Source organism: Gobius niger, assembly GCF_951799975.1.
Source record: "Gobius niger genome assembly, chromosome: 8".
NCBI lineage: Eukaryota > Metazoa > Chordata > Actinopteri > Gobiiformes > Gobiidae > Gobius > Gobius niger.
In genome coordinates this window covers 29,175-54,216 of record NC_136859.1, presented here as the reverse complement: position 1 = coordinate 54,216, position 25,042 = coordinate 29,175, and the positions used below count along the sequence as shown (strand labels likewise).

Here is a 25,042-nt window from a genome sequence, read left to right as displayed (position 1 = left end):
AATACAGCAAACAAGTTCATGAACACAATTATAACTGTGATGTAGTTAATAACAACAAACCACAACTTACTTTCAATCACTTTATTATAATCTTTACGTTGCTTAGTTTCATACACAACATAAATGTCTTCAGGACATTTTTCAAATCTGTTTTCAAACATGCAACTTCATTAATGTCCTTTTCATTCAGGATTTCAACATTGAAGGGTTTATAGATAATCACATGAACAGTAAAATGTCAACTCACATCAGGTTCAATATTTTTTCGGTTACCACATGATTTGTACACTGCAAAAAGTATTTAACTAGATCAGTATAAACATCTCAATTTGAGCACAATAATCCACATTTTAGTTGTTTTGACTGGTTAAGAAGTTGTTGGGCATTTGTCCTGGATTATTTCACTTGTTCTGAGATGTTTCTGACTCGTTTCAATACATTTCGTCCTTATTTCAGGTCATTTTCTTTGCCAATGGGGAAAGAAAATTGGTCTTATCTCATTGGCAATTTTACTTTCTTATTTCAAGCGAGATTTACCCTAGAACTGGTCTGAAATGTCCTCAAACAAGCAAAGGAAACTTGGTCCGATCAGGAAAAGTGTCTAAATGAGTGAAAACCGCTCAAAACAAGAAACATTTCCTCAATTCAACTCATTTAAGACAATGCTTGATATTCACTTTTTGTAGGAACCCAAAGCAGAACCGGAGACAAAACAAAGTTCAAAATTCATTTGCAGACAGGGGGAAGGCAGGATGGGCAGTGCAGACAGGGGGCAGGATGGGCACTGGAGACAGGGGGCTGGCTGGCCGATGGGTTGGTAGAAAAATCACTCCAGGAGAGGCACCTGAGCACAGGGAAAACATATTAGATGAATGAGATAAAAAATAGTTTTCACACAGCTTTCTTAACACTGAACTCTACCAAGTAGACGGAATAATCTAGCAGAGAAGCGGTGTGCAGCCCAGGGTCTTGAAGACTGAAATGAAGGCGGAGTTGATTCAGGTGTGCCTCATTCCCCTGTCACACCCAGCCACGCCCCCTGTCACACACGCCCTGCACAAACAGAAAAAGGGAGGGGGAGCAGAAAACAAAACAGATCCCCAACATGATTAACACAACAAAACAATCCAGCAAACCAACACAATCATGTGATCATTACATGGATAAAGTTAGTTTAATATCCAAGAGTTTGTTTATCATTTAAAACAAAGAATAATACAACTGTTGCATATTCGCTTTAACGTCATTATAATTCAACTTTATTTTCACATCACATTTAGTAACTCATTAATTGTGCTGATATAGATACACACACACAAAAAGATTAATTGTTTACATTGTCCCTTAGGTTAACATGACAGAATAGAAACAAGATGATTTCATATTGTGTTATATCTTTGCAGTATCGTTTCTCCATTTATGATCAAAGAAAAGTAATAGAAAGAAAAACAAGTCAAAGTGGAGAATTTGGCATTTAGCGATATTTAGGGTAAAAAAAAGTTGTGATCTCTCATTGTTTTCTCTGCTGTCTTTCGGTCATTAAAGTTTTTCTTATTCATTAATAATTATTATTTCTTACTTTTACTTTTTAACCTCTTAACTCCCACCTGAACCGAGAGGATCTGTTTCCTCACGTCATCAGTTTTTTTCCATCATTTTTTTGTTGGGTGTTCAACTCAACTTTTTTTGTCATTTTTTGTCATTTTTTGGTCAAATTTTTGTTGTTTTTTTGTAATTTTGTGTCAGTTTCTGGTGACATTTTTGCCACTTTTTCATAAAGTCAATTGTGTATCAATTGTTTGTTATTTTTTCATCCATTTTTTATCAATTTGTCACATTTTTGTAATTTTTTGTTAATTTCTTGTGTCATTTTTGCCACTTTTTCATAGAGTCAATATTTTTCGTCACTTTTTTTATCAATGTTTTCTCACTTTTTTGTCACATTTCCATCATTGTTTTCGTCTCAGTTTTGTTGCTTTTTTCCAGAAGCTTTTGGATTGGGGTAAAGCCAAACTGGAGAAAATGTGCTCGGTTCAGGTGGGAGTTAAGGGGTTAACTACTTCCACAATTTGCTTTTTTAAATGTATGTTATTGATTAAAAATGTATCTTCATCTATTTGTACATTTCCTCCAAGTTTTTCAGTGCCTGGTTTAGATCGACTCTCCATTCCTTAGGAATTTCTCCTCTACCTTCATATTTTAAACCATAGTACTCCTCGATCTCCTGTTGAAAAGTGCAGACGACCCACTGCCAGTAGCACATCTGGTACATGTCCGGGCTGATGCTCCATGTGTCGTGTGGATTCCCAGCAGAACGGTATGATTTGAAAGGCACTGACCAGTTTGGACGTGTTGAGGAGTCAGGGCGAAAGGTTGCATCTCCTGCTACTTCTGATGTGCAGAAAGGCAAAGACATCTCTTTTGAGTCCCTGAAGTGCCAGCCTCTGAGAGAACAAGAGCGATGAAAGGGAGTGCTATGATCCACACCTCCGTCTTTATGATCTTTGAAAGAGTTGGTGCAAACTGCGTGACAGAAGGGACATTCTTCCCAACAGCAGTTAAACAACTGCTTGATGAGGATCTCATCTGGCCTCTGTCTGGACTCCTTTAACTTGTTCACTGAGACACTGTCAGAGATGGAGTTTAGTCCTTTCTCTATTTCTTCCTTCAGAAAATCAAAGTTGTTCACATCAGTATAGCTTTGAGGGTCTATCGTTTCAAATGTGAGTTCACTTGTTATGGATTCTGTAAACTCCTGCAGCCACATGTTTATGCCTCCTTTGTTTCCTTTGGTCGTCTCTGAAGCCTCATGAAGAGCAGTGAGAATCTTTTGTCGGATGTATGAGATTTTCTGTTTGTAGAAACTGTTGCAGTTATCCTTGTACTCTTTTGTGTGTAGGAGTGTTTCCACTTCTTCTCTTATGAAAGTCTCAGTGTAGGTTTTTGGACGTCTGAGGTATGTCTTATATCTGTCAAATTCTCCCTTTTCTGCCAGTGACTTTAAGATGTGTTTCTCCAGTTTGAGTCTGTTTTCATTGAACGCTGGGACATTTTGTTTCATGTCTTTAGCGATATAGATAGCAGTCTCGTTACACACAGCTTCAGCCATGGAGGACTTCAGTTTCTTACACATCAGTTCAGCGAGAACAACAGCTGAGGAGCTTCCTTTGCAGAAACTACTGAAGATACTGTAGTATTCATCTTTCTTACTCTCTAAATATGTGCGGACGTCGTTGTTTTTGAGGAACTGAGAATGGGAGTCTGAGATCCACCTCTGTGTCCTGTAGAACACAAACAGGATCAGATCCACTTTGAACTCTTTCTTTAGAGGATATTTCCATTTGGATTCAAATTCAGTAATAGATGTGCCCACTTTGAAGCTCATTTCACTCAGGTCAGATGGACTGTAGCCTCTGTCTGCAACAGGGGTTTTCTTTATTTGTTCTGAAGCCTGTTTTTCCACAACTGTGATGAGGTTTTTCATCTGCTCTTGGTCTTTACGTGGAAGACGACCATCTAGGAATTGTGTCACTGTGCTCTTCACTTTATCCCACTTACTTACACTGTGCTTCTGGCCAACATACTCAGTATAATCTCCACGTTCAGACAATGTCTTGTATCGTTGGGACTGTTTTCGAGATGTGATTAAGTCCATTTCAAATCCCAGCTCACGAATGGCCTGAATCTGATCCTTCTCTAAGTTGATGTTTTCAGCTGGTTTTATGTTTCTGGTCAGTTCAGAAACCCGCTTTACCCAATCATCGTGGAACAGTTTACGCAGTGTTTGATCATCAGGTGAGTTGTCTTTCAGTTTCAGAGCCAGCTCTTTGCTCTTCTGTTGGAGGTTCTTCTCAAATGTTGCCTTTTGGTCATCTACCTCTTTACTCGCTTTCTTCTGTTCGATCACATTGTTCAGTTTTTTCTGAAGTCCTCGAACCAGTTCATCCTTAAAGTCTTTAATTTTGAGTTCATGTTGAACACGCCACTGAATTAACATGTCTTTGTCATTTTCTCCCGCAAAGTACTTTGTCATTGAATCCTTAATCTCATTATATTTATTGGCAACTTCTTCATAGAGAAGAATGTTATCAACAGCACCAAGTTTTCCATTTTTGATTTGTCTATAAAGTTTCTCTTCAATCTTCAGCATCTCACTTCTCAGGGCGAAGGTCCAGTTTCCGTATTGAACTTCGAGTTTCCTGTAAACAGTGATCTCCAGAGTGTTTTTGAAGCTGAACACAAAGTTCTCGTTTAAAAGAGCGTTCCACAGATCTCCAACTTTAGTTTTGAACTCAGAGAGAGTGACTCCAGGAGATTTCTTTGCTTTCTCCAGGATGAAGCTCTTCAGATCTTGGACACACTCACTGTATCCTGGATTTGGAGGAGCCATCGGAGGACTTCCCTCCCACAGCTGAGCAAAGTACTTCACATCTTTCTGAACGTCAAACTCAATGATGTCACTGAAACCTTTAGCGTCACAAACTTCCTCTTTCGCCGCCAGTTTGACCATCTCATCCAGCTTTTCCAGCAGTTTCCTTTTTCCATCCATGTTTTTCTCTGTGGCACTGACGTCTGTGACATTCTGATGAACAAACACACAGCTCGGTGAAAGTCTGACTTCCTTCATCCTCATGAAAGCCTGGACCACAATCTGCAGAACGTCCTGCATATCAGAGGGATTCTCTCCAAAGATGTTCACCAGAGTCATGTTGCCCAGACCAACCACAAATGTAGCAAGTTCATTATCGTGATGGATGGTTTTATTTCCATCTAACTCCAGAGCTCGCAGCCCCTCCGTGTCCACCACAAGGATGTAGTCCCACTGAAAACCCTTCATGTCTTCTGAGAGTCTGACCAGCTGCATGAAGGCTCCTCTGGTGCATCTGCCTGCACTGACTGTAAACTGGAGTCCAAACATGGCATTGAGCATCGTAGACTTCCCACTGCTCTGTATCCCCAACACGGACAGAACAAACACCTTCTTGTCTCCCAGTTTCTTTATGACCTGATCAATAAGACCTGAGATCCAAGTCAGAGGGACGTGACCTGCATCTCCATCCATCAGCTCCATTGGGTGTCCTGAGATCATCAGCTCTGCTGCCAGCTCTGGGTATTTAGACCAGTCAGTCGGCCCCTGTCCTGCAGGTTTATCTAGACTCTGATGAGCTTCATAGATCTGAGCCATTTCTCTGAAGATGTGCTCCAGGCCACATGTGGCAGACTGAAGGTCCTTGGAGATGTCTGCAAGTTTGTCTTGTTTGGACTTTAGCTCTTTAGATCTGTCAGGGGTCTTCTTTTGGTCCGAGTCCTCAGGTTTTTTCTTGTCCATCTGCTTCTTTAGGTCTAAAACCTCTGACCACTTCTGGTTATAGTCTTGTAGAATTAAAGAAAGACATTCTGTGGCATGACCATCCAATAAGATCTGAGTCCATTTGAGGAAATACTCTCTCTCAGTTTGATGCAAAGAAGAGAGATGTCCAACAAAAGACTTCATCAGGTCACCGCAGGAGGCTTTACACTGACGTTCTCGTAGTTCCTTACACTCATTCAGCTTTTTGCATTTATCCTCCTCAACATCCCCTTTGAGACGATACAGCTCTTTGTTCACCTTGCTCCAGTCATGCCACAGCTGGCCTTGACACGGGAGGAATTTCACTTTAACATCAGACACAGGGACAGATTCTATTGTCTTCATAATTTCTTTTGCAGAAGATAGTGATGTTTTGCAGCTGGTGTCGCCTTCATCCACTCTGAGTCCAATTTGTGACATTGACTCCAGTTGAAAGGTCTCATGTGGACCCGATATAATGTCTCCAATGATTCCTCTCAGCTCCTCAGAAACATCTGACAGGCTTCTTTTTTTAAGACCGACTTTGTATTTTCCTTTTTTGAGCTGATTGGCACCATGTCCACTGTTTTCAACGAGAACGATCAGAGGTGTAGGACATTCCAGCAGATGTTTGATCACAGCTGCACTCTCATGTTTCTTATCCAACGTTGGCACAAAAAACACATTGACTGACGCCTTGTCCATCAGTGTTTTTCTCAGTTTCTGGTGAGTCAGACCATCTCCATGAAGATTACAGAAGGCCACACAGTCGCTGAAGCTGTCGGTGGGTTTTCCAGAGGGACAGTACCAGGCGATCTCAGCTACACCATCCAGCAGGAGGCGCTTTTCAGAGCTGCCTGGACAGTTCCTGTGGAAGAAGGTGCTGTGGCGATCATTGATCAGAGTGTTGATGAGCTGAGATTTAGAGCCAGACAGAGATCCCAGGCGGAAACACAGAACCATCGGAGTCTCTGCTTTGCAGATGGACATCGACTTCATGGTCACCACAGTTTTATCATCTTTGGTCTCACTTTTCTTCCAGGTCTTTTGAATCTGTCGAAACGTCCACAGAGGACACTCGATGTCCCCGGTGAAAGGGTCGGGCACCAGCAGAGGTAAGGCGTACTGACACTGGGACAGCTTAGTGACCATCTTCTGCTTCAGAAAACTGTCTGAGCAGTGGAACACCGCCATCTGCAGGTCCAGAGGATGGATGTTGGTCTGCTCTGATTCCTCATCACTGTCCTCAAAAATATCAGTTTCACGGTCACACTCCTCAGATGTGTATGTTGGTTCCTGCTTCGCCTGGATGTACCTGGCCTTGTAGTCTAACATCAACAGTTTGTGGAGATAAACAGAGCAGAGGTCACTCTCGCTCAGTTCTTTATCATGTTTCAGGGTTGATTTTATCTGAAGAAACTCTGCAGAGGTCAGTTCATTCTTTAATCCGTCCCGGAGGTTCAGTCGGCCCAATAACTCTGTCACAGATGCCTGGGAAGGTAAGAGAGACAAGAAAGGACTTTATTGAACTCGCAATGGAGCAACTCACTTGGTAAAGCAGCTCAAAGAACATTCAGGGGAAAAACAATTGTAATCAAAGAGGATCTGGATAATGGGCAAACCAGTAATGTTAAATTTCATGTAAATACACATCGAGAAATGATCAAAAGTGAGAAATGAGGCAATTGAACTGATATAACTTGTAGCTCATCTTGAAAAAAATTACATTGAAAACATAATTCAAAGGATTGATGAAAGAAAGTGTACCTTTTTTTGTTCTCGCATTGTGACATCTGGATCAAGGAAGTACAAAAGGTAAAGATTAGTTATTGATGGTGAACTAGTTGATGCTGCAATTTAAACACATACACGACCGTTCGGAAGTTTGGGGTCACTTAAAATGTCCTTATTTTCAAAAAAAAAAAAAAAAAGGACTGATCTTTTTTTAACCTCTTAACTCCTGAACCGAGCACATTTTCTCCAGTTTGGCTTTAACCCAATCCAAAAGCTTCTGGAGAAAAGGTGGGAAAATAGCGACAGAACTGAGACGAAAACAATGATGGAAATGTGACAAAAAAGTGAGAAAACATTGGCAAAAAAAGTGACGAAAAATTGAGGAAAAAGTGGCAAAAATGTCACAAGAAATGGAAGAGAAATTGACAAAAAATTGACAAAAAAATGATGGAAAAAAAACTGTGATGACGTGAGGAAAAAGATCCTGTCGGTTCAGGCGGGAGTTAAGAGGTTAATGAGGGAAGCGTTAAATGAATCAGAAACACAGTCCAGACATTGTTACTGTGGTGAATGCCTGTTCCTTTAATAGAAAACCTCCATAGGTGTTCGAAGGTCTTTGGACGACTCCAAACTTTTGAACAGTACTTGACCTGCATATTTTTAATGTTATATTTCTTTAAAAAAATATTTTGATCTTTTCATTACACGTATCACTTTATTCTACAAAACCTATTTAGTTTAAACACATTCTCATCACATTTCAATGACATATATATTTAAATGTTTTCACCTCAAACCCTTCAAATGTCAGGGCGGCACAACCGTAATACAGGGCTTTTATTTTGAAATAAAGAAACAGCAAACAGGAAGTGGCCTCAGCCAGAAGAACAAGGCTGTATCCGAATGTCCACACTATTCCCTATATAGTCACTATATAGTCACTATATATAGTGACTATATAGTGACTATATAGTCACTATATAGTCACTATACAATCACTATATATAGTGACTATATAGTGACTATATAGTCACTATACAATCACTATATATAGTGACTATATAGTGACTATATAGTGACTATATAGTCACTATATATAGTGACTATATAGTCACTATATATAGTGACTATATAGTGCGGGCCTATGTAGTGAATGAGGGGTTAGGGAATAGTGTGGACATTGGGACACAGCCTAAGTCTTTATGTCTGAGTGAAAAGGTTTGAAAATCTCTTCAAGAATTAAGAAAAAACAGCTTTTCTCCGACTCAAAGGTAAAATGTCTCACTGTCAGTGTCAGGTGGTAAAACCAATGTCAATATCAGACAATATATTATTATACTGTAAAAGTGTTTCATTAGTTTTAAAAGTAAATCTTTACCCATGCTAACAAATGCTAAAGCTAATGTCAGAGTCTACATAAAAGAACAAAATGGCTGTAGTGAATGTCTTGAAATAGGCCTCTGTCTCTTTAAGAACCTCTGAGCCTTTAGACACGCCCCCTCCACATGCTGTCTGTGGCATCAGTGGGGAGGGGGTTCTGCAGAGGAGCAGTGGTTGGTTACTCGGCTGGTGACCAAAGCTCGGAGGCGTCTCCAGGAGGTGGGGGCGTTCCTAGGAGGACTCAGGCAAACCTATCCCTAAAATGGCCGCCATCAGAGTTTTTACAGATTACTCAGAAATACGTGAATGTGCCAAGGCAACACTTCAGCCATGTTTTTTAATGAGGGAGTGACAGAATAACAGGATGGAAAGCTGGAAAAAGTACATTTTGCAGAATACCCCCCCTTTAAATATTTCTGCTTATGGTTCCAAAATGGCTCTGGTTGAGTTATAGAAATGTCGCCTGTAAGACTTGTGTGTTTGAAGGATTACCATGTTCAGCTGGAGTCGCTCCTTCTGCCTCTTCATCTGCTTTTGGTTCCATCTTTCTCTGAGGGATAAAAACGAGACAGGCCTTAGTCATACACCACTAAGGTTCAGCTCAGCCCGCAGCCCAGATAAAGACCATCCCAGTGCCTCCCCTCTATTAACCTCTTACCTCCCACCTGAACCGAGCACATTTTCTCCAGTTTAGCTTTACCCCAATCCAAAAGCTTCTGGAAAAAAAGCTGTAAAAATAGCAACAAAACTGAGACCAAAACAATGATGGAAAATATGACAAAAATTGATGAAAAAATGACAAAAATCAGACAAAAAATGACGAAAATGTAGCAAAAAATTTACGAAAATTTGATTAAAAAATTTACGAAAAAAGTGACAAAAAAAGGACAAAATTTGACAAAAAAAAATTACAAAAATGTGATAAAAAATTGATGAAAAAAAGAAGAAAAAAAAGAAAAAAAGTGACCAAAATGTAACAAAAACAGAAAAAAAAATGTACGAAAAAATGACAAAAATTTGAGAAAAAAATTACCCAAAAAAATGACCAAAATGTAACCACAAAAAAAAAAAAGATAAAAAATTGACCAAAAACTGACAAAATGTGATAAAAATTTGACAAAAATTACAGTAATGTGACAAAAAAATGACAAAATATTGACGAAAAATTTGACAAAAAAATGACAAAAAAGTAAAAAAAAAAGGAGTTGAATACCCAACAAAAAAATCTGATGATATGAGGAAAAAGATCCTCTCGGTTCAGGCGGGAGCTAAGAGGTTAAGTGAAGGGTATTGCACTCTGTGGTTGACTTTGGAAGGTCTAAAACAACATGGCTCTTTAAGATGTTCTAATGTATGTTCAGCTGTTGAAAATCTAAAATAATATCATTGGTAGTTCTTCTTTGGGTTTGTGAGGCTGTTTAATATTATTTTTGCTGTGGTGGTAACAGTTTCCCTTGTACTAACTGTGGTCACAGTGTGGTCTGTGTGGTACCTGTTTCTTTAGTTGCACAGTCTGGTGCAGTGTGGTCTCCTCAGTGGTCCTTCCTCTCCTCATCAGCTGCTTCTGGACCAGGAAACTAAAGAACACCAGGATGACACAGATTAGTGGATCTGGGGGTCCGCTGCAGCAGCTGCGTTTTGGTGGGGGTGGTTTTCATTCTCTTCACCTCCGATCTGCCCTGAGCCAAACCTGAACCTTCTGCCTCTTTCTTCTTCAGTGGATAGTTTTCATGTGGATGAAGCTGTACGCCAGTGTGAAGGTAAGAACAAAAGTAGTTTCTGTGGGAGATGGTTCATTTTTCAGCAATTTAAGTTTGAAAGAAGTCACTTTAGATGAAGCTCAATGGCAGAGAAATCCCCCAAATAAATTGTTCTTACTGTAAGTCCTGGTCAGTGATGGAATCCTCAGACAGGGCTTTGTTTTCTCATAGTTTTATTGTTAATTAAAAGATAAAGTTTGGATCCTTTACTTTAATCCTACAGTTTTTCATACACAGAACATTTGATTCAGTTTGGGAGAACGATGGAGAAGACTTGATTTCAGCCAGTTTTAATTTTGACAATTCACAGACTTTAATTTAGTTTGAGTCTCGGCCTTTTGATGAAAATGTCATTTAATTTTAGTGACAATTTAGTCAAAAAAAGTCTTCAATTTTAGAGACGTTTTAGTCAACTAAAAGTACAGACAATGTGCCTTTATAATTATTATAATCATGTTTAATCCAGGTTTCTTCTTCCACACGGACAAAGCTCAGAGCTGCTCCTCCTGCAGAGGGTTTAAAGGGGGGGGTTTGCTCGGTGGAGGACGATTTTCTTCATTGTAAAAAGACCAAGGACCATTTTCTACAAATGCAGCGCTGCACGTGCACGATTAGGGCCACCATTAAACCATCGTCTGGTATCGGGAAAACAGTTTAGGTTCTACTGGTCTAAATGTAGTTACCGGGGGGAAAATACTGTTTTGATGTTGTTGGTCAAGGGACAGCATTAACCCCTTAACTCCCACCTGAACCGAGCACATTCTCTCCAGCTTTACCCCAATCCAAAAGCTTCTGGAAAAAAGCTGTGAAAAAGCATCAAAACTGAGACAAAAACAATGATGGAAATGTGACAAAAATGTGACAAAAAAGTGAGAAAAATTGATGAAAAAATTACAAAAATTTGATTAAAAAAAAAATTATGAAAAATGACAAAAATGTGATAAAATGTGATAAAAATTTGACACAAAAAATACTAAATTGTGACAAAAAATTGAATAAAAAAAAAAAAGATTAAAAAATGACAAAAATGTGACAAAAAAAAGACCAAAATTTGATTTAAAAAAGATATGAAAAATGACAAAAATGTGACAAAAATGTGATAAAAATTCAACAAAAAAGACCAAAATTTGATTAAAAAAATTACGAAAAAATGTGCCAAAATATGACAAAAATGTGACAAAAATGAGTTGAATACCCAACAAAAAAAATGATGGGAAAAAAATGTGATGACTTGAGGAAAAAGATCCTCTCGGTTCAGGCGGGAGTTAAGAGGTTAAAGGAAGTGACTTGGTTGTTTTCCCCAATTTTTTTATTACAATCTTTTCTATATTTCCCCATTTATTTTTGTCACATTTCTTCACACAATTTTTCCTTATTTTGAGCCACATTTTCCCCCAAATTATTCCCCATTTTTCCCACATTTCTTGCCATTGGAGATGAACCCGATATGGTGTCGAAAAAAGTATCATTCAGGTTCTGTTTGAAGATTTGATAAAGAATTGTCTGTATTTCACACATGTTTAGAGTTTTCACAGGCATTTCTCTCATTTGTGTCATAATATCTTCAGAATCATAAAAAACATCCTGATTCTGAGCAGAAGGGCCGGATTTGGCCCCCGAGCCTGACGTTGCCTAACCCTGATTTAAAGGATATGAGGCTTTTTCAAACTGTCCCGGACGTTTGGATGTTTTTTTTTTACTTTTCATTTTTATCGAGTCAGATTTTAGTCTCACAGAAAACGTTTCATTTAGTTTTAGTCCAGTTTTAGTCGGCAAAGATATCGCTTTGACAAAAATAAAAAATTGACAAAAATGTGATAAAAATTTGACCAAAAAATTGCAAAAAAATTGCAAAAAAATGACAAAAAAATGACCAAAAAATGACAAAAAAATGACAAAAAATGACAAAAAAATGACAAAAAATGACAAAAAAATGACAAAAAATGACAAAAATTTGACCCAAAAAATGACAAAAAATTGACAAAAAAATGACAAAAAATGACAAAAAATTGACAAAAAAATTGACAAAAAATTGACACAAAATTGACACAAAATTGACAAAAATGTGAAAAACATTTGACAAAAAAAATGACAAAAAATTGACAAAAAATTGACACAAAATTGACACAAAATTGACAAAAATGTGAAAAACATTTGACAAAAAAAATGACAAAAAAATGACAAAAAATTGACAAATATTTGACAAAAAAATTACAAAAAAGTCAAAAAATTGACAAAAATGTGAAAAACATTTGACAAAAATTTGACAAAAATATGACAAAACTTGACAAAAAAGACAAAAATTTGATTAAAATTTGACAAAAAAATGTGACAAAAAAGTTACAGAAATGAGTTGAATACCCCTCAAAAAAATGAGGAAAAAGATCCCCTCTGCAAAGACATCGCTTTGACTAAAACGATGTAAACTACATATTTTAGTCGACCAAATCAACACTGAGTTCAGCTTGACACGCCCACTTCAAAACCCAAAATAACTATTTAAAACTGCAGGACATTTCAAACTCAATTATATTTGGAAACACTTTGAATTAAACAAACTTGAGATTGTTTTGTAGGACTTTTTTAAAGAGTGGATTTGACCTGGAATGACCCTCATGTCATTGTTTCAAAATGGTTTAATAAAGTTCCTGAGTGACATGGAAGGAATCAGGGTCCTATTCTTTAACAATGATCATATTTCTACATGTTAATGCCAAGACTAAAAGCAAAGAAACATTATGTATGTAGTCTCGTCCTCTGGTTTAAACCTTCACTAAACCATTGAATGAAACAGTTTTCTAAAAGACTTACCTCAGTCGTGTCTCTGTCTTCAGCTTTCCTTGTGTGGGTCGTGTGAGTCTGTGAAATCCTCTGTTTCCTGCTTTTATACGTTTCCAGTGAAGGCGGCCCCTCAAAGATCCTCCCCCTGTTATCTGGAGAAAGTGAAACTAACTGCTGCACTTGGATCTGTACCAAAGGTGGGGCAAACTCAACCCATTCAGCCATGATTCAAAGGCACCGTTTGCATATTTGACATGATTTCATTATATTTATTTTATTACAAATTGAGCTTTAAAATGGCAAGTGAACCTCTTACCACCCGCCAAAACCAAATGCATTCTCTCCATCACTTTGCATTTCCCTTATGTGTTTTTGTCACTTTTTTGTTGCTCTTTTGTTACTTTTTTGCAGGATTTTTGGTAATTTTTTTGCTTGATTTTTGTTGTTTTTTTTCTGAATTTTTGTCAATTTTTTGCTTGATTTTTGTTGTTTTTCTTCTTAATTTTTGTAAAATTTTTCTGAATTTTTGTCAATTTTTTTGTTGGATTTTTGTCAATTTTTTGCTTGATTTTTGTCTCTTTTTTGCTGGATTTTTGTTGTTTTTTTCTGAATTTTTGTCATTTTTTTCTGAATTTTTGTCATTTTTTTTGCTTGATTTTTGTTGTTTTTTTTCTGAATTTTTGTCATTTTTCAGCGTTTTTTTTAAGCGTTTTTTTGTTGCGTTTCCATCCTCATTTTCTTATTTTTTGTCGCTGGTTTGATGAAGCTTTTAGATTTGGAGAATTTAAATTTCAGGTGGGAGTTAAGAGGTTAAATCCATTTAGATATTTCATATATATTGAAAGAAAAAGAATCCCCTCTTTTGCCCCTAAACACCCACACATGCTTCATACACACACACACACACACACACACACACACACACACACACACACGCACACACACACACACACACACACACACACACACACACGTCGTGCTCTGTCTGTATTTTATATTGTGAATGATCTGATGGCTCTAGTTTCACTTTGACAAATCAAAGGTTTTATTGTAAACCTACAGTCTTCTTCCTCTAAACCGTGAACTGTGGACGTATAAAAGCCTCATGAAGATAAGAGCAGATAAAACCTGATCTCAGATAAAGTCTGTTTCACTCTCTGTCAGAGGCCAGAGTTTATTATTCATTCAAAGCACTATTTTTCTGTAGTTTTATTAGAATTTATTCAAAATGTTTGAACCTCTGACCACTCGCCCAAACCAAATCCACTCTCTCCTCTTTGCCATTGTCCTCACTTTTTATTTCCCTTTTGTGTTTTTGTCACTTTTTTATTACTTTTTTGTTACTTTTTGCTGGATTTTTGTCATTTTTTTTTGGATTTTTGTCTTTTTTTAATTACTTTTTTGATGCATTTTTGTTGGATTTTTGTCTTTTTTGCTGGATTTTTTTTGGTCCTTTTTGCTGAATTTTTGTCACTTTATTGCTGGGTTTTTGTCTTTTTTTCTGAATTTTTGGCATTTTTTTTTCTGAATTTTTGGCATTTTTTTGCTGGATTTTTGTTACTTTTTCTGCTGGATTTTGGTCATTTTTTGTGTGCCCCCTGTGGGCCCCCTGTGGACCCGCGAGCACCACGTCGGTGACCCCTGCCCTAAAGGGTCCGTCATGTTTTAAAGAGGAGGTTGTTTGTGGTCACTATGGGGTCATGTCCTCAAAGGCTTGACTAACAGTCACATGAAAACTGAAAGTAACTGACCCTGATCCTATAAACCAGTAGAATCCGTCTTATCTTCAGTTTGTTCCCTTTACGCCCTTGTTCATTCAAAGTCCATCGTTTATGGTTTTAGAGGCAAAGGGCTTTGAATAATGCCTTTGATCCATCCATCCATATATATATACATATATATACTGTTCTTACACTGTGACTTAAGTTTCACTTTGACGGATCAAATATACATATATAAAAAAAAACTCTTCCTCACCCTCCTCGGTCTCTTTCTCCTCCTGCTCGGGTCCTCTCCCGTGGGCCTGGTACCTGAGGGTTCAGTATCTTCTCTGGACCGAGATGTCTGATGTATTTCCTGGGATCTGCTGGAGCCACTCCTCCAGTTTGGGGGTCACTGCCCCGAGTGGCTCCACTGATGCTTCACCCTCCAGGTTTCCTCCAGCTCTTCTCTGAGCCCCTGGTGTTTCTCTAGTTTCTCCTGTTCCTTTGTCCTGATGTTGAAGTCGTGCTGATGTTTCCTCTGCTCTTTGTCACCACCACAATGTCCGGTTGGTTCATCACCTTCTGTCCGTCTGGATCTGGACGTCCCACAGGATCTTGGCTCGGTCGTTCTCCACCACCTTTGGAGGTGTTTCCACTTTGGCCTTGGGGTTTCCAGCCCAGACTCTGCCCCCTCATGGCTCTGCATCAGCAGCGCCCCCTCATGGCTCAGTAAAAATGCACGAGACAAAGGTTTCTTTCACGCTCCTTTATTCAGCGTCAGAAAAACCTCAGGGACAAATGTTTCTTTCACAGGTTTATCAGACTCAGCACCAGGGGGCGCTCACACATTCACACAGTCAATCCATCAATGGTTTAGTCCCGCCCACATCAGGCACAAACATAATGTCCAGACAAACGTCCTGAGCAGGAGGTGACGTCTTTAGACGACAGTCCCACCGTTTCACTTACAGAACATGAATATTTCATTATGAACACGAGGCACAGAGTCTCAGGCAGGACAGCAGCAGGTGAGTCTCGGTTACTCTGGATTTGGCTTTACCAGACACCACTGCCGCGCCCCACCTCTTTTACTTAATCATCATACTCTTTGTTCTTTGTTCCCCAGGGGGCGCTGCCCATGGGGGAATGAGTTACTAAAGATCAGTCGATTTAGCCAAAATGGCTGACGTCCTGTTGCCTAGCAACCATGTAATATACTTTTTTGTTCGGACAGTGTTGGTTGCGCCAAACTTGACACCGGGTCGTTCCATTGGCGGATATGTTGGTTTGGGGGTTGTTGCCATGGCAACACGATGGGAGATGGGGTGTGGCATCATTGACTTTTTTAAACGGGGTCATGTGACGGATGTCTGTGCCAAATTACTTATGTCTGCGACAAAGTTCATTTTTATTCTCCCATTCACTTTTGTTTGGGGCTCTGAAGGGGGCGCTATTGCAGCCATTTTCAAATTCCCTACATCACAACATCTGGAATTCAAGTTACACTCGGTCACAGCTCGTGCGCTCTGGAGCAGCTGTTTCAGGGACGCACGTCTTCACCCAGTTCCCACAGGCCATAATAATAACACACTTTATTTACAACACGATTAGTCTTTTCAAAACACTACAAAGTTAGAAACAAAGGTTAGAAACATGAAACATTTAAGTGGCGCCATCTGGTGTCCGGGCAGGACCTCCTCCATGTGCTCTGAGAACTGAAGCTGACCTCCTCCATGTGCTCTGAGGACTGAAGCTGACCTCCTCCATGTGCTCTGGACTGAAGCTGACCTCCTCCATGTGCTCTGAACTGAAGCTGACCTCCTCCATGTGCTCTGAGGACTGAAGCTGACCTCCTCCATGTGCTCTGGACTGAAGCTGACCTCCTCCATGTGCTCTGAACTGAAGCTGACCTCCTCCATGTGCTCTGAGGACTGAAGCTGACCTCCTCCATGTGCTCTGGACTGAAGCTGACCTCCTCCATGTGCTCTGAACTGAAGCTGACCTCCTCCATGTGCTCTGAACTGAAGCTGACCTCCTCCATGTGCTCTGAGCACTGAAGCTGACCTCCTCTATGTGCTCTGAACTGAAGCTGACCTCCTCCATGTGCTCTGAACTGAAGCTGACCTCCTCTATGTGCTCTGAACTGAAGCTGAAGCTGACCACCTCCATGTGCTCTGAACTGAAGCTGACCTCCTCTATGTGCTCTGAACTGAAGCTGACCTCCTCTATGTGCTCTGAACTGAAGCTGAAGCTGACCACCTCCATGTGCTCTGAACTGAAGCTGACCTCCTCCATGTGCTCTGGACTGAAGCTGACCTCCTCCATGTGCTCTGAGGACTGAAGCTGACGGTGCCAAGGATGGCTTCTGTCTTTGTGCCGTTTCAATGGAGAAAGTCCCGGTTTAATCCAGGTTTAGTCCTGGTTTGGTCCTGGTTTAGTCCCGGTTTGGTCCCGGTTTAGTCCCGGTTTAGTCCCGGTTTAGTCCCGGTTTGGTCCCGGTTTAGTCCTGGTTTAGTCCCGGTTTGGTCCCGGTTTAGTCCCGGTTTGGTCCTGGTTGCGGGGGGGCGGAGACTCTGGTCCAAAGTGCAGCCGTGGATTTGGAGCGATTTCTCAGAGGAACTTTCTGCAGCACGATCTGCAACAGACCGACACATGAGGATCACACTGAGGATCACACTGAGGATCACACTGAGGATCACACTGAGGATCACACTGAGGATCACACTGAGGATCACTGTCCCTGAGGATCACACTGAGGATCACACTGAGGATCACTGTCCCTGAGGATCACACTGAGGATCACACTGAGGATCACACTGAGGATCACCCTGAGGATCACACTGTCCCTGAGGATCACTGTCCCTGAGGATCACACTGTCCCTGAGGATCACACTGAGGATCACTGTCCCTGAGGATCACACTGAGGATCACACTGAGGATCACTGTCCCTGAGGATCACACTGAGGATCACTGTCCCTGAGGATCACACTGAGGATCACTGTCCCTGAGGATCACACTGAGGATCACACTGAGGATCACACTGAGGATCACACTGAGGATCACACTGAGGATCACACTGAGGATCACTGTCCCTGAGGATCACACTGAGGATCACACTGAGGATCACACTGAGGATCACTGTCCCTGAGGATCACACTGAGGATCACACTGAGGATCACTGTCCCTGAGGATCACACTGAGGATCACACTGAGGATCACACTGAGGATCACACTGAGGATCACACTGAGGATCACACTGAGGATCACACTGAGGATCACACTGAGGATCACACTGAGGATCACACTGAGGATCACACTGAGGATCACACTGAGGATCACACTGTCCCTGAGGATCACTGTCCCTGAGGATCACACTGTCCCTGAGGATCACACTGAGGATCACACTGTCCCTGAGGATCACACTGAGGATCACACTGAGGATCACACTGAGGATCACACTGAGGATCACACTGAGGATCACACTGAGGATCACACTGAGGATCACACTGTCCCTGAGGATCACACTGAGGATCACACTGAGGATCACCCTGAGGATCACACTGAGGATCACACTGAGGATCACACTGAGGATCACACTGAGGATCACACTGAGGATCATCCACGTTACCTGTGTGAGGCGGGCGTGGTACTGCAGCTCTCCTTCAGGGGGCGCTCTTGGAGGCAGCGGGTGGTTCCAGCGACGCAACTCTGACTCCGCCTCTTCCAACGAGAACAGGACCAACGGATCCGCCCCCACGGCGTTCAGCAACTGCACCAGGCGCTCCACGTAATGAGCCCTAAAACATGTACAACAGCTGCTTCAGACGCTCCACGTAATGAGCCCTAAAACATGTACAACAGCTGCTTCAGACGCTCCACGTAATGAGCCCTAAAACATGTACAACAGCTGCTTCAGACGCTCCACGTAATGAGCCCTAAAACATGTACAACAGCTGCTTCAGACGCTCCACGTGATGAGCTCTAAAACATGTACAACAGCTGCTTCAGACGCTCCACGTAATGAGCCCTAAAACATGTACAACAGCAGTACCTGCAGTACCCTCTGTAGAGTTCAGGGGGTGCTGGTTTTCCACACGGCGTCTCGGAGTGGTCTCTGAGCTCCAGGACCGGACACAGACCTGGACTCAGACAGAGGTTAGCCGTATGTTAGCATTAGCTTGACAATAGCATTAGCCTGATGTTAGCATTAGCTCAACATTTGCATTAGCCTGATGTTAGCATTATTAGCCTGGTGTTAGCATTAGCCTGGTGTTAGCATTATTAGCCTGGTGTTAGCATTAGCCTGGTGTTAGCACTAGTCTAATATTAGCATTAGCCTGGTGTTAACATTAGCCTGGTGTTAGCATTATTAGCCTGGTGTTAGCATTAGCCTGGTGTTAGCACTAGTCTAATATTAGCATTAGCCTGGTGTTAACATTAGCCTGATGTTAGCATTAGCTTGGTGTTAGCATTAGCTTGATGCTAGCATTAGCCTGGCGTTAACATTAGCCTGGTGTTAGCATTATTAGCCTGGTGTTAGCATTAGCCTGGTGTTAGCACTAGTCTAATATTAGCATTAGCCTGGTGTTAACATTAGCCTGATGTTAGCATTAGCTTGGTGTTAGCATTAGCCTGATGTTAGCATTAGTCTGGTGTTAGCATTAGCCTGGCGTTAACATTAGCCTGGTGTTAGCATTAGCCTGGGTTAGCATTAGCCTGGTGTTAGCATTAGCCTGATCTTAGCATTAGCCTTATGCTAGCACTAGTCTAATGTTAGCATTAGCCTGGTGTTAGCATTAGTCTGGTGTTAACATTAGTCTGGTGTTAACATTAGTCTGGTGTTAGCATTAGCCTAGCGTTAGCATTAACTTGATCTTAGCATTAGCCTGGCGTTAACATTAGCCTGATCTTAGAATTAGCCTGGGTTAGCATTAGCCTGGTGTTAGCATTAGCCTGACGTTAATATTAGCCTGATATTAGCATTAGCCTGATGTTAGCAATAGCCTGGTGTTAGCATTAGCCTGATGTTAGCAATAGCCTGGTGTTAGCATTAGCCCTGACATTAATATTAACCTGATGTTAGCAATAGCCTGGTGTTAGCATTAGCCTGATGTTAGCAATAGCCTGGTGTTAGCTTTACCCTGATGTTAGCAATAGCCTGGTGTTAACATTAGCCTGGTGTTAGCATTATTAGCCTGGTGTTAGCATTAGCCTGGTGTTAGCACTAGTCTAATATTAGCATTAGCCTGGTGTTAACATTAGCCTGATGTTAGCATTAGCTTGGTGTTAGCATTAGCTTGATGCTAGCATTAGCCTGGCGTTAACATTAGCCTGGTGTTAGCATTATTAGCCTGGTGTTAGCATTAGCCTGGTGTTAGCACTAGTCTAATATTAGCATTAGCCTGGTGTTAACATTAGCCTGATGTTAGCATTAGCTTGGTGTTAGCATTAGCCTGATGTTAGCATTAGTCTGGTGTTAGCATTAGCCTGGCGTTAACATTAGCCTGGTGTTAGCATTAGCCTGGGTTAGCATTAGCCTGGTGTTAGCATTAGCCTGATCTTAGCATTAGCCTTATGCTAGCACTAGTCTAATGTTAGCATTAGCCTGGTGTTAGCATTAGTCTGGTGTTAACATTAGTCTGGTGTTAACATTAGTCTGGTGTTAGCATTAGCCTAGCGTTAGCATTAACTTGATCTTAGCATTAGCCTGGCGTTAACATTAGCCTGATCTTAGAATTAGCCTGGGTTAGCATTAGCCTGGTGTTAGCATTAGCCTGACGTTAATATTAGCCTGATATTAGCATTAGCCTGATGTTAGCAATAGCCTGGTGTTAGCATTAGCCTGATGTTAGCAATAGCCTGGTGTTAGCATTAGCCCTGACATTAATATTAACCTGATGTTAGCAATAGCCTGGTGTTAGCATTAGCCTGGCGTTAACATTAGCCTGGTGTTAGCATTAGCCTGGGTTAGCATTAGCCTGGTGTTAGCATTAGCCTGACGTTAATATTAGCCTGATATTAGCATTAGCCTGATGTTAGCAATAGCCTGGTGTTAGCATTAGCCTGATGTTAGCAATAGCCTGGTGTTAGCATTAGCCCTGACATTAATATTAACCTGATGTTAGCATTAGTCTGGTGTTAGCATTAGCCTGGCGTTAACATTAGCCTGGTGTTAGCATTAGCCTGGGTTAGCATTAGCCTGGTGTTAGCATTAGCCTGATCTTAGCATTAGCCTTATGCTAGCACTAGTCTAATGTTAGCATTAGCCTGGTGTTAGCATTAGTCTGGTGTTAACATTAGTCTGGTGTTAACATTAGTCTGGTGTTAGCATTAGCCTAGCGTTAGCATTAACTTGATCTTAGCATTAGCCTGGCGTTAACATTAGCCTGATCTTAGAATTAGCCTGGGTTAGCATTAGCCTGGTGTTAGCATTAGCCTGACGTTAATATTAGCCTGATATTAGCATTAGCCTGATGTTAGCAATAGCCTGGTGTTAGCATTAGCCTGATGTTAGCAATAGCCTGGTGTTAGCATTAGCCCTGACATTAATATTAACCTGATGTTAGCAATAGCCTGGTGTTAGCATTAGCCTGATGTTAGCAATAGCCTGGTGTTAGCTTTACCCTGATGTTAGCAATAGCCTGGTGTTAGCATTAGCCTGGTGTTAGCATTAGCCCTGACATTAATATTAGCCTGATGTTAGCAATAGCCTGGTGTTAGCTTTACCCTGATGTTAGCATTAGCCTGATGTTAGCATTAGCCTGATGTTAGCATTAGCCCTGACATTAATATTAGCCTGATGTTAGCAATAGCCTGGTGTTAGCATTAGCCTGATGTTAGCAATAGTCTGGTGTTAGCATTAGTTTAGTTTATTTAACTGGGAACATGTATAAAACACATTGAGCGTATGCTAGCATGCTAACATCTGTCAGATTTGTTAGTGTGATTGTGGGAAAACACTGACCTGAGGAGGGGGCGGGCTCTGCGCTCTGATTGGCTGCTTCAATCCAGGTGGGACTCGCCCTGTAAAACTGACACACGGACACAGGTGGGGTCAGGGGCGCGGTCAGGGGCGCGGTCAGACTCACCTGGGGGGCGGAGTCTCACCTGTAACAGTAAATGAAGGCGGGGCAGGCTCCAGTCCCGGAGGTGATACACACAGTCTCTGGGATGATGAGCGTGAAGCCCCTGAGACGAGCACGAAGCGGAGAACAGGCAGCTCTGAGGAACAGAACCCACGACCAGCCGTGAAACATGGGGGGGACACGGGGGGGGGACACACGGGGGGGGGGGGCACAGAGACAGACCTGTCCGTGGACGAAGCGTTGGCTGCAGCCGCCGCAGAAGTCGGTCCCGCAGCGAGGACACGAGAAGTGAAGACAGCCTCCTCTGGACCCGCAGTACAGCTCCCCACAGTCCGGGCACTCTGAGGAGAGGGGGGGCAGAGAGGGTCAGAGGGGGGGCAGAGAGGGTCAGAGGGGGGGGGGGGGCAGAGGGGGTCAGAGGGGGGGCAGAGAGGGTCAGGGGGGGGTCTAAGGGAGGTTTAATGCAGGTCTAAGAGAGGTCTAAGGGAGATCTAAGGTGGGTTAAAGGGAGGTTTAAGGGAGGTTTAAGGGAGGTCTAAGGTGGGTTAAAGGGAGGTTTAAGGGAGGTCTAAGGTGGGTCTATAAGAGGTCTAAGAGAGGTCTAAGGGAGGTTTAATGCGGGTCTCAGGGAGGTCTAATGCAGGTCTAAGGCGGGTCTAAGGGAGGTCTAAGGCGGGTGTATGGGAGGTCTAATGCAGGTCTAAGGGAGGTCTATAAGAGGTTTAATGCAGGTATAAAGGAGGTCTATGGGAGGTCTAATGCAGGTCTAAGGGAGGTCTATAAGAGGTTTAATGCAGGTCTAAGGGAGGTCTATGGGAGGTTTAATGCAGGTCTAAGGGAGGTCTATGGGAGGTTTAATGCAGGTCTAAGGCAGGTCTAAGGGAGGTCTAAGGCAGGTCTAAGGGAGGTCTAAGGCAGGTCTAAGGGAGGTTTAATGCAGGTCTAAGGCAGGTCTAAGGGAGGTCTATAAGAGGTTTAATGCAGGTCTAAGGCAGGTCTAAGGGAGGTTTAATGCAGGTCTAAGGCAGGTCTAAGGGAGGTCTAAGGCAGGTCTAAGGGAGGTCTAAGGCGGGTCTAAGGGAGGTTTAATGCGGGTCTATGGGAGGTCTAAGGCAGGTCTAAGGCGGGTCTAAGGGAGGTCTAATGCAGGTCTAAGGCAGGTCTAAGGGAGGTCTAAGGCAGGTCTAAGGGAGGTCTAAGGCAGGTCTAAGGGAGGTTTAATGCAGGTCTAATGCAGGTCTAAGGGAGGTCTATGGGAGGTCTAAGGCGGGTCTAAGGGAGGTCTAATGCAGGTCTAATGCAGGTCTAATGCAGGTCTAAGGGAGGTCTAATGCAGGTCTAAGGCAGGTCTAAGGCAGGTCTAAGGCGGGTCTAAGGGAGGTCTAAGGCGGGTCTAAGGGAGGTCTAATGCAGGTCTAAGGCAGGTCTAAGGGAGGTTTAATGCAGGTCTAATGCAGGTCTAATGCAGGTCTAATGCAGGTCTAAGGGAGGTCTAATGCAGGTCTAAGGCAGGTCTAAGGCAGGTCTAAGGGAGGTCTAAGGCAGGTCTAAGGTGGGTCTAAGGGAGGTTTAATGCAGGTCTAATGCAGGTCTAATGCAGGTCTAATGCAGGTCTAATGCAGGTCTAAGGCAGGTCTAAGGCAGGTCTAAGGGAGGTCTAAGGCAGGTCTAAGGGAGGTCTAATGCAGGTCTAATGCAGGTCTAAGGGAGGTCTAAGGCGGGTCTAAGGGAGGTCTAATGCAGGTCTAAGGGAGGTCTAAGGCAGGTCTAAGGGAGGTCTAAGGCAGGTCTAAGGGAGGTTTAATGCAGGTCTAAGGCAGGTCTAAGGCAGGTCTAAGGGAGGTCTAAGGGAGGTCTAAGGCAGGTCTAAGGGAGGTCTAAGGGAGGTCTAAGGGAGGTTTAATGCAGGTCTAAGGGAGGTCTAAGGCAGGTCTAAGGGAGGTTTAATGCAGGTCTAAGGCAGGTCTAAGGCAGGTCTAAGGCAGGTCTAAGGCAGGTCTAAGGGAGGTTTAATGCAGGTCTAAGGGAGGTTTAATGCAGGTCTAAGGCAGGTCTAAGGGAGGTCTAAGGCAGGTCTAAGGGAGGTTTAATGCAGGTCTAAGGCAGGTATAAGGCAGGTCTAAGGGAGGTCTAAGGCGGGTCTAAGGGAGGTCTAATGCAGGTCTAAGGCAGGTCTAAGGCAGGTCTAATGCAGGTCTAAGGCAGGTCTAAGGGAGGTTTAATGCAGGTCTAAGGGAGGTTTAATGCAGGTCTAAGGCAGGTCTAAGGGAGGTCTAAGGCAGGTCTAAGGGAGGTTTAATGCAGGTCTAAGGCAGGTATAAGGCAGGTCTAAGGGAGGTCTAAGGCGGGTCTAAGGGAGGTTTAATGCAGGTCTAAGGCAGGTCTAAGGGAGGTCTAAGGCAGGTCTAAGGGAGGTCTAATGCAGGTCTAAGGGAGGTTTAATGCAGGTCTAATGCAGGTCTAATGCAGGTCTAAGGCGGGTCTAAGGCGGGTCTAAGAGAGGTCTAATGCAGGTCTAAGGGAGGTCTAATGCAGGTCTAAGGGAGGTCTAATGCAGGTCTAAGGGAGGTCTAATGCAGGTCTAAGGGAGGTCTAATGCAGGTCTAAGGGAGGTTTAATGCAGGTCTAATGCAGGTCTAAGGCAGGTCTATGGGAGGTCTAAGGCGGGTCTAAGGGAGGTTTAATGTGGGTCTAAGGCGAGGTACCGATGCAGTTGAAAGAAGGCCCAGTCCTGCCCTGGGTCCGGACTCTGAACTGGTCACAGGAGACGCCCTGGTGCTCCAGGCTCCACTGAAACACACACAGGGTTACAGATGTTTCTGTGAGGGACCTGTGAGTCTCCCAGAGGCCGTTCTGACTCACCGGGGCCCCTCACAGGGTTACAGATGTTTCTGTGAGGGACCTGTGAGTCTCCCAGAGGCCGTGCAGACTCACCGGGGCCCTGCAGCGGGAGCAGGTCGACTTGGAGCAGCTCGGGCAGTCCATCCTCAGAGACCCGGACTCATGGAGGACCCCGAACGAGCACTGCACACACAGGTCAGGGCGGGTTAGACCAGGACTGGGGAAGGACTTTTGACTTAAAGCTCATTTATCTCCCATTTCGTCCTAAACAGAACCCGCCCTGATTTCCCTCACTGCTTTTCAAGTTACACAGGTTTCTAATGCACCACCAGGGGGCGCTGCAGGCATCAGAAAATGACCCAAACAAAGATGTAAATGAAGATGTTTTTACACCAGAATCCCTGAAAACTTATCAGGAAAAGCATCTTG

At 42.6% G+C, this 25,042-nt stretch overlaps 2 protein-coding genes across 3 annotated transcripts in view; both read right to left on the bottom strand.

Moving 5' to 3' along the window:
- Positions 1 to 719: 719 nt before the first annotated feature.
- LOC306966766 (interferon-induced very large GTPase 1-like) lies at positions 720 to 17,012 on the bottom strand (the record flags this gene model as incomplete). The annotated part of the gene is made up of 4 exons (XM_079561580.1): positions 720 to 844; positions 2,191 to 6,820; positions 8,936 to 8,993; positions 16,414 to 17,012. The coding sequence occupies 4 exons, from the start codon at positions 17,010 to 17,012 to the stop codon at positions 720 to 722; spliced, it is 5,412 nt and encodes a 1,803-aa protein (XP_079417706.1).
- The window catches only part of LOC306966888 (E3 ubiquitin-protein ligase RNF31), a 30,006-nt gene continuing 21,976 nt past the window's right edge, over positions 17,013 to 25,042 (bottom strand). Inside the window, exons 10-18 of one of the 2 annotated variants that reach the window (XM_079561715.1) lie at positions 24,707 to 24,796; positions 24,478 to 24,562; positions 21,995 to 22,113; positions 21,795 to 21,908; positions 21,652 to 21,718; positions 18,739 to 18,826; positions 18,316 to 18,484; positions 17,234 to 17,322; positions 17,013 to 17,101 (exon numbers count right to left, since the gene is read on the bottom strand). In XM_079561715.1, the coding sequence (XP_079417841.1) occupies positions 17,089 to 17,101; positions 17,234 to 17,322; positions 18,316 to 18,484; positions 18,739 to 18,826; positions 21,652 to 21,718; positions 21,795 to 21,908; positions 21,995 to 22,113; positions 24,478 to 24,562; positions 24,707 to 24,796 (834 nt within the window). In that variant the 3' untranslated portion in view covers positions 17,013 to 17,088. Of the gene's footprint in view, positions 17,102 to 17,195; positions 17,323 to 18,315; positions 18,485 to 18,738; positions 18,827 to 21,651; positions 21,719 to 21,794; positions 21,909 to 21,994; positions 22,114 to 24,477; positions 24,563 to 24,706; positions 24,797 to 25,042 lie in introns of those variants that run through there. The other variant, XM_079561716.1, reaches the window with a different exon arrangement.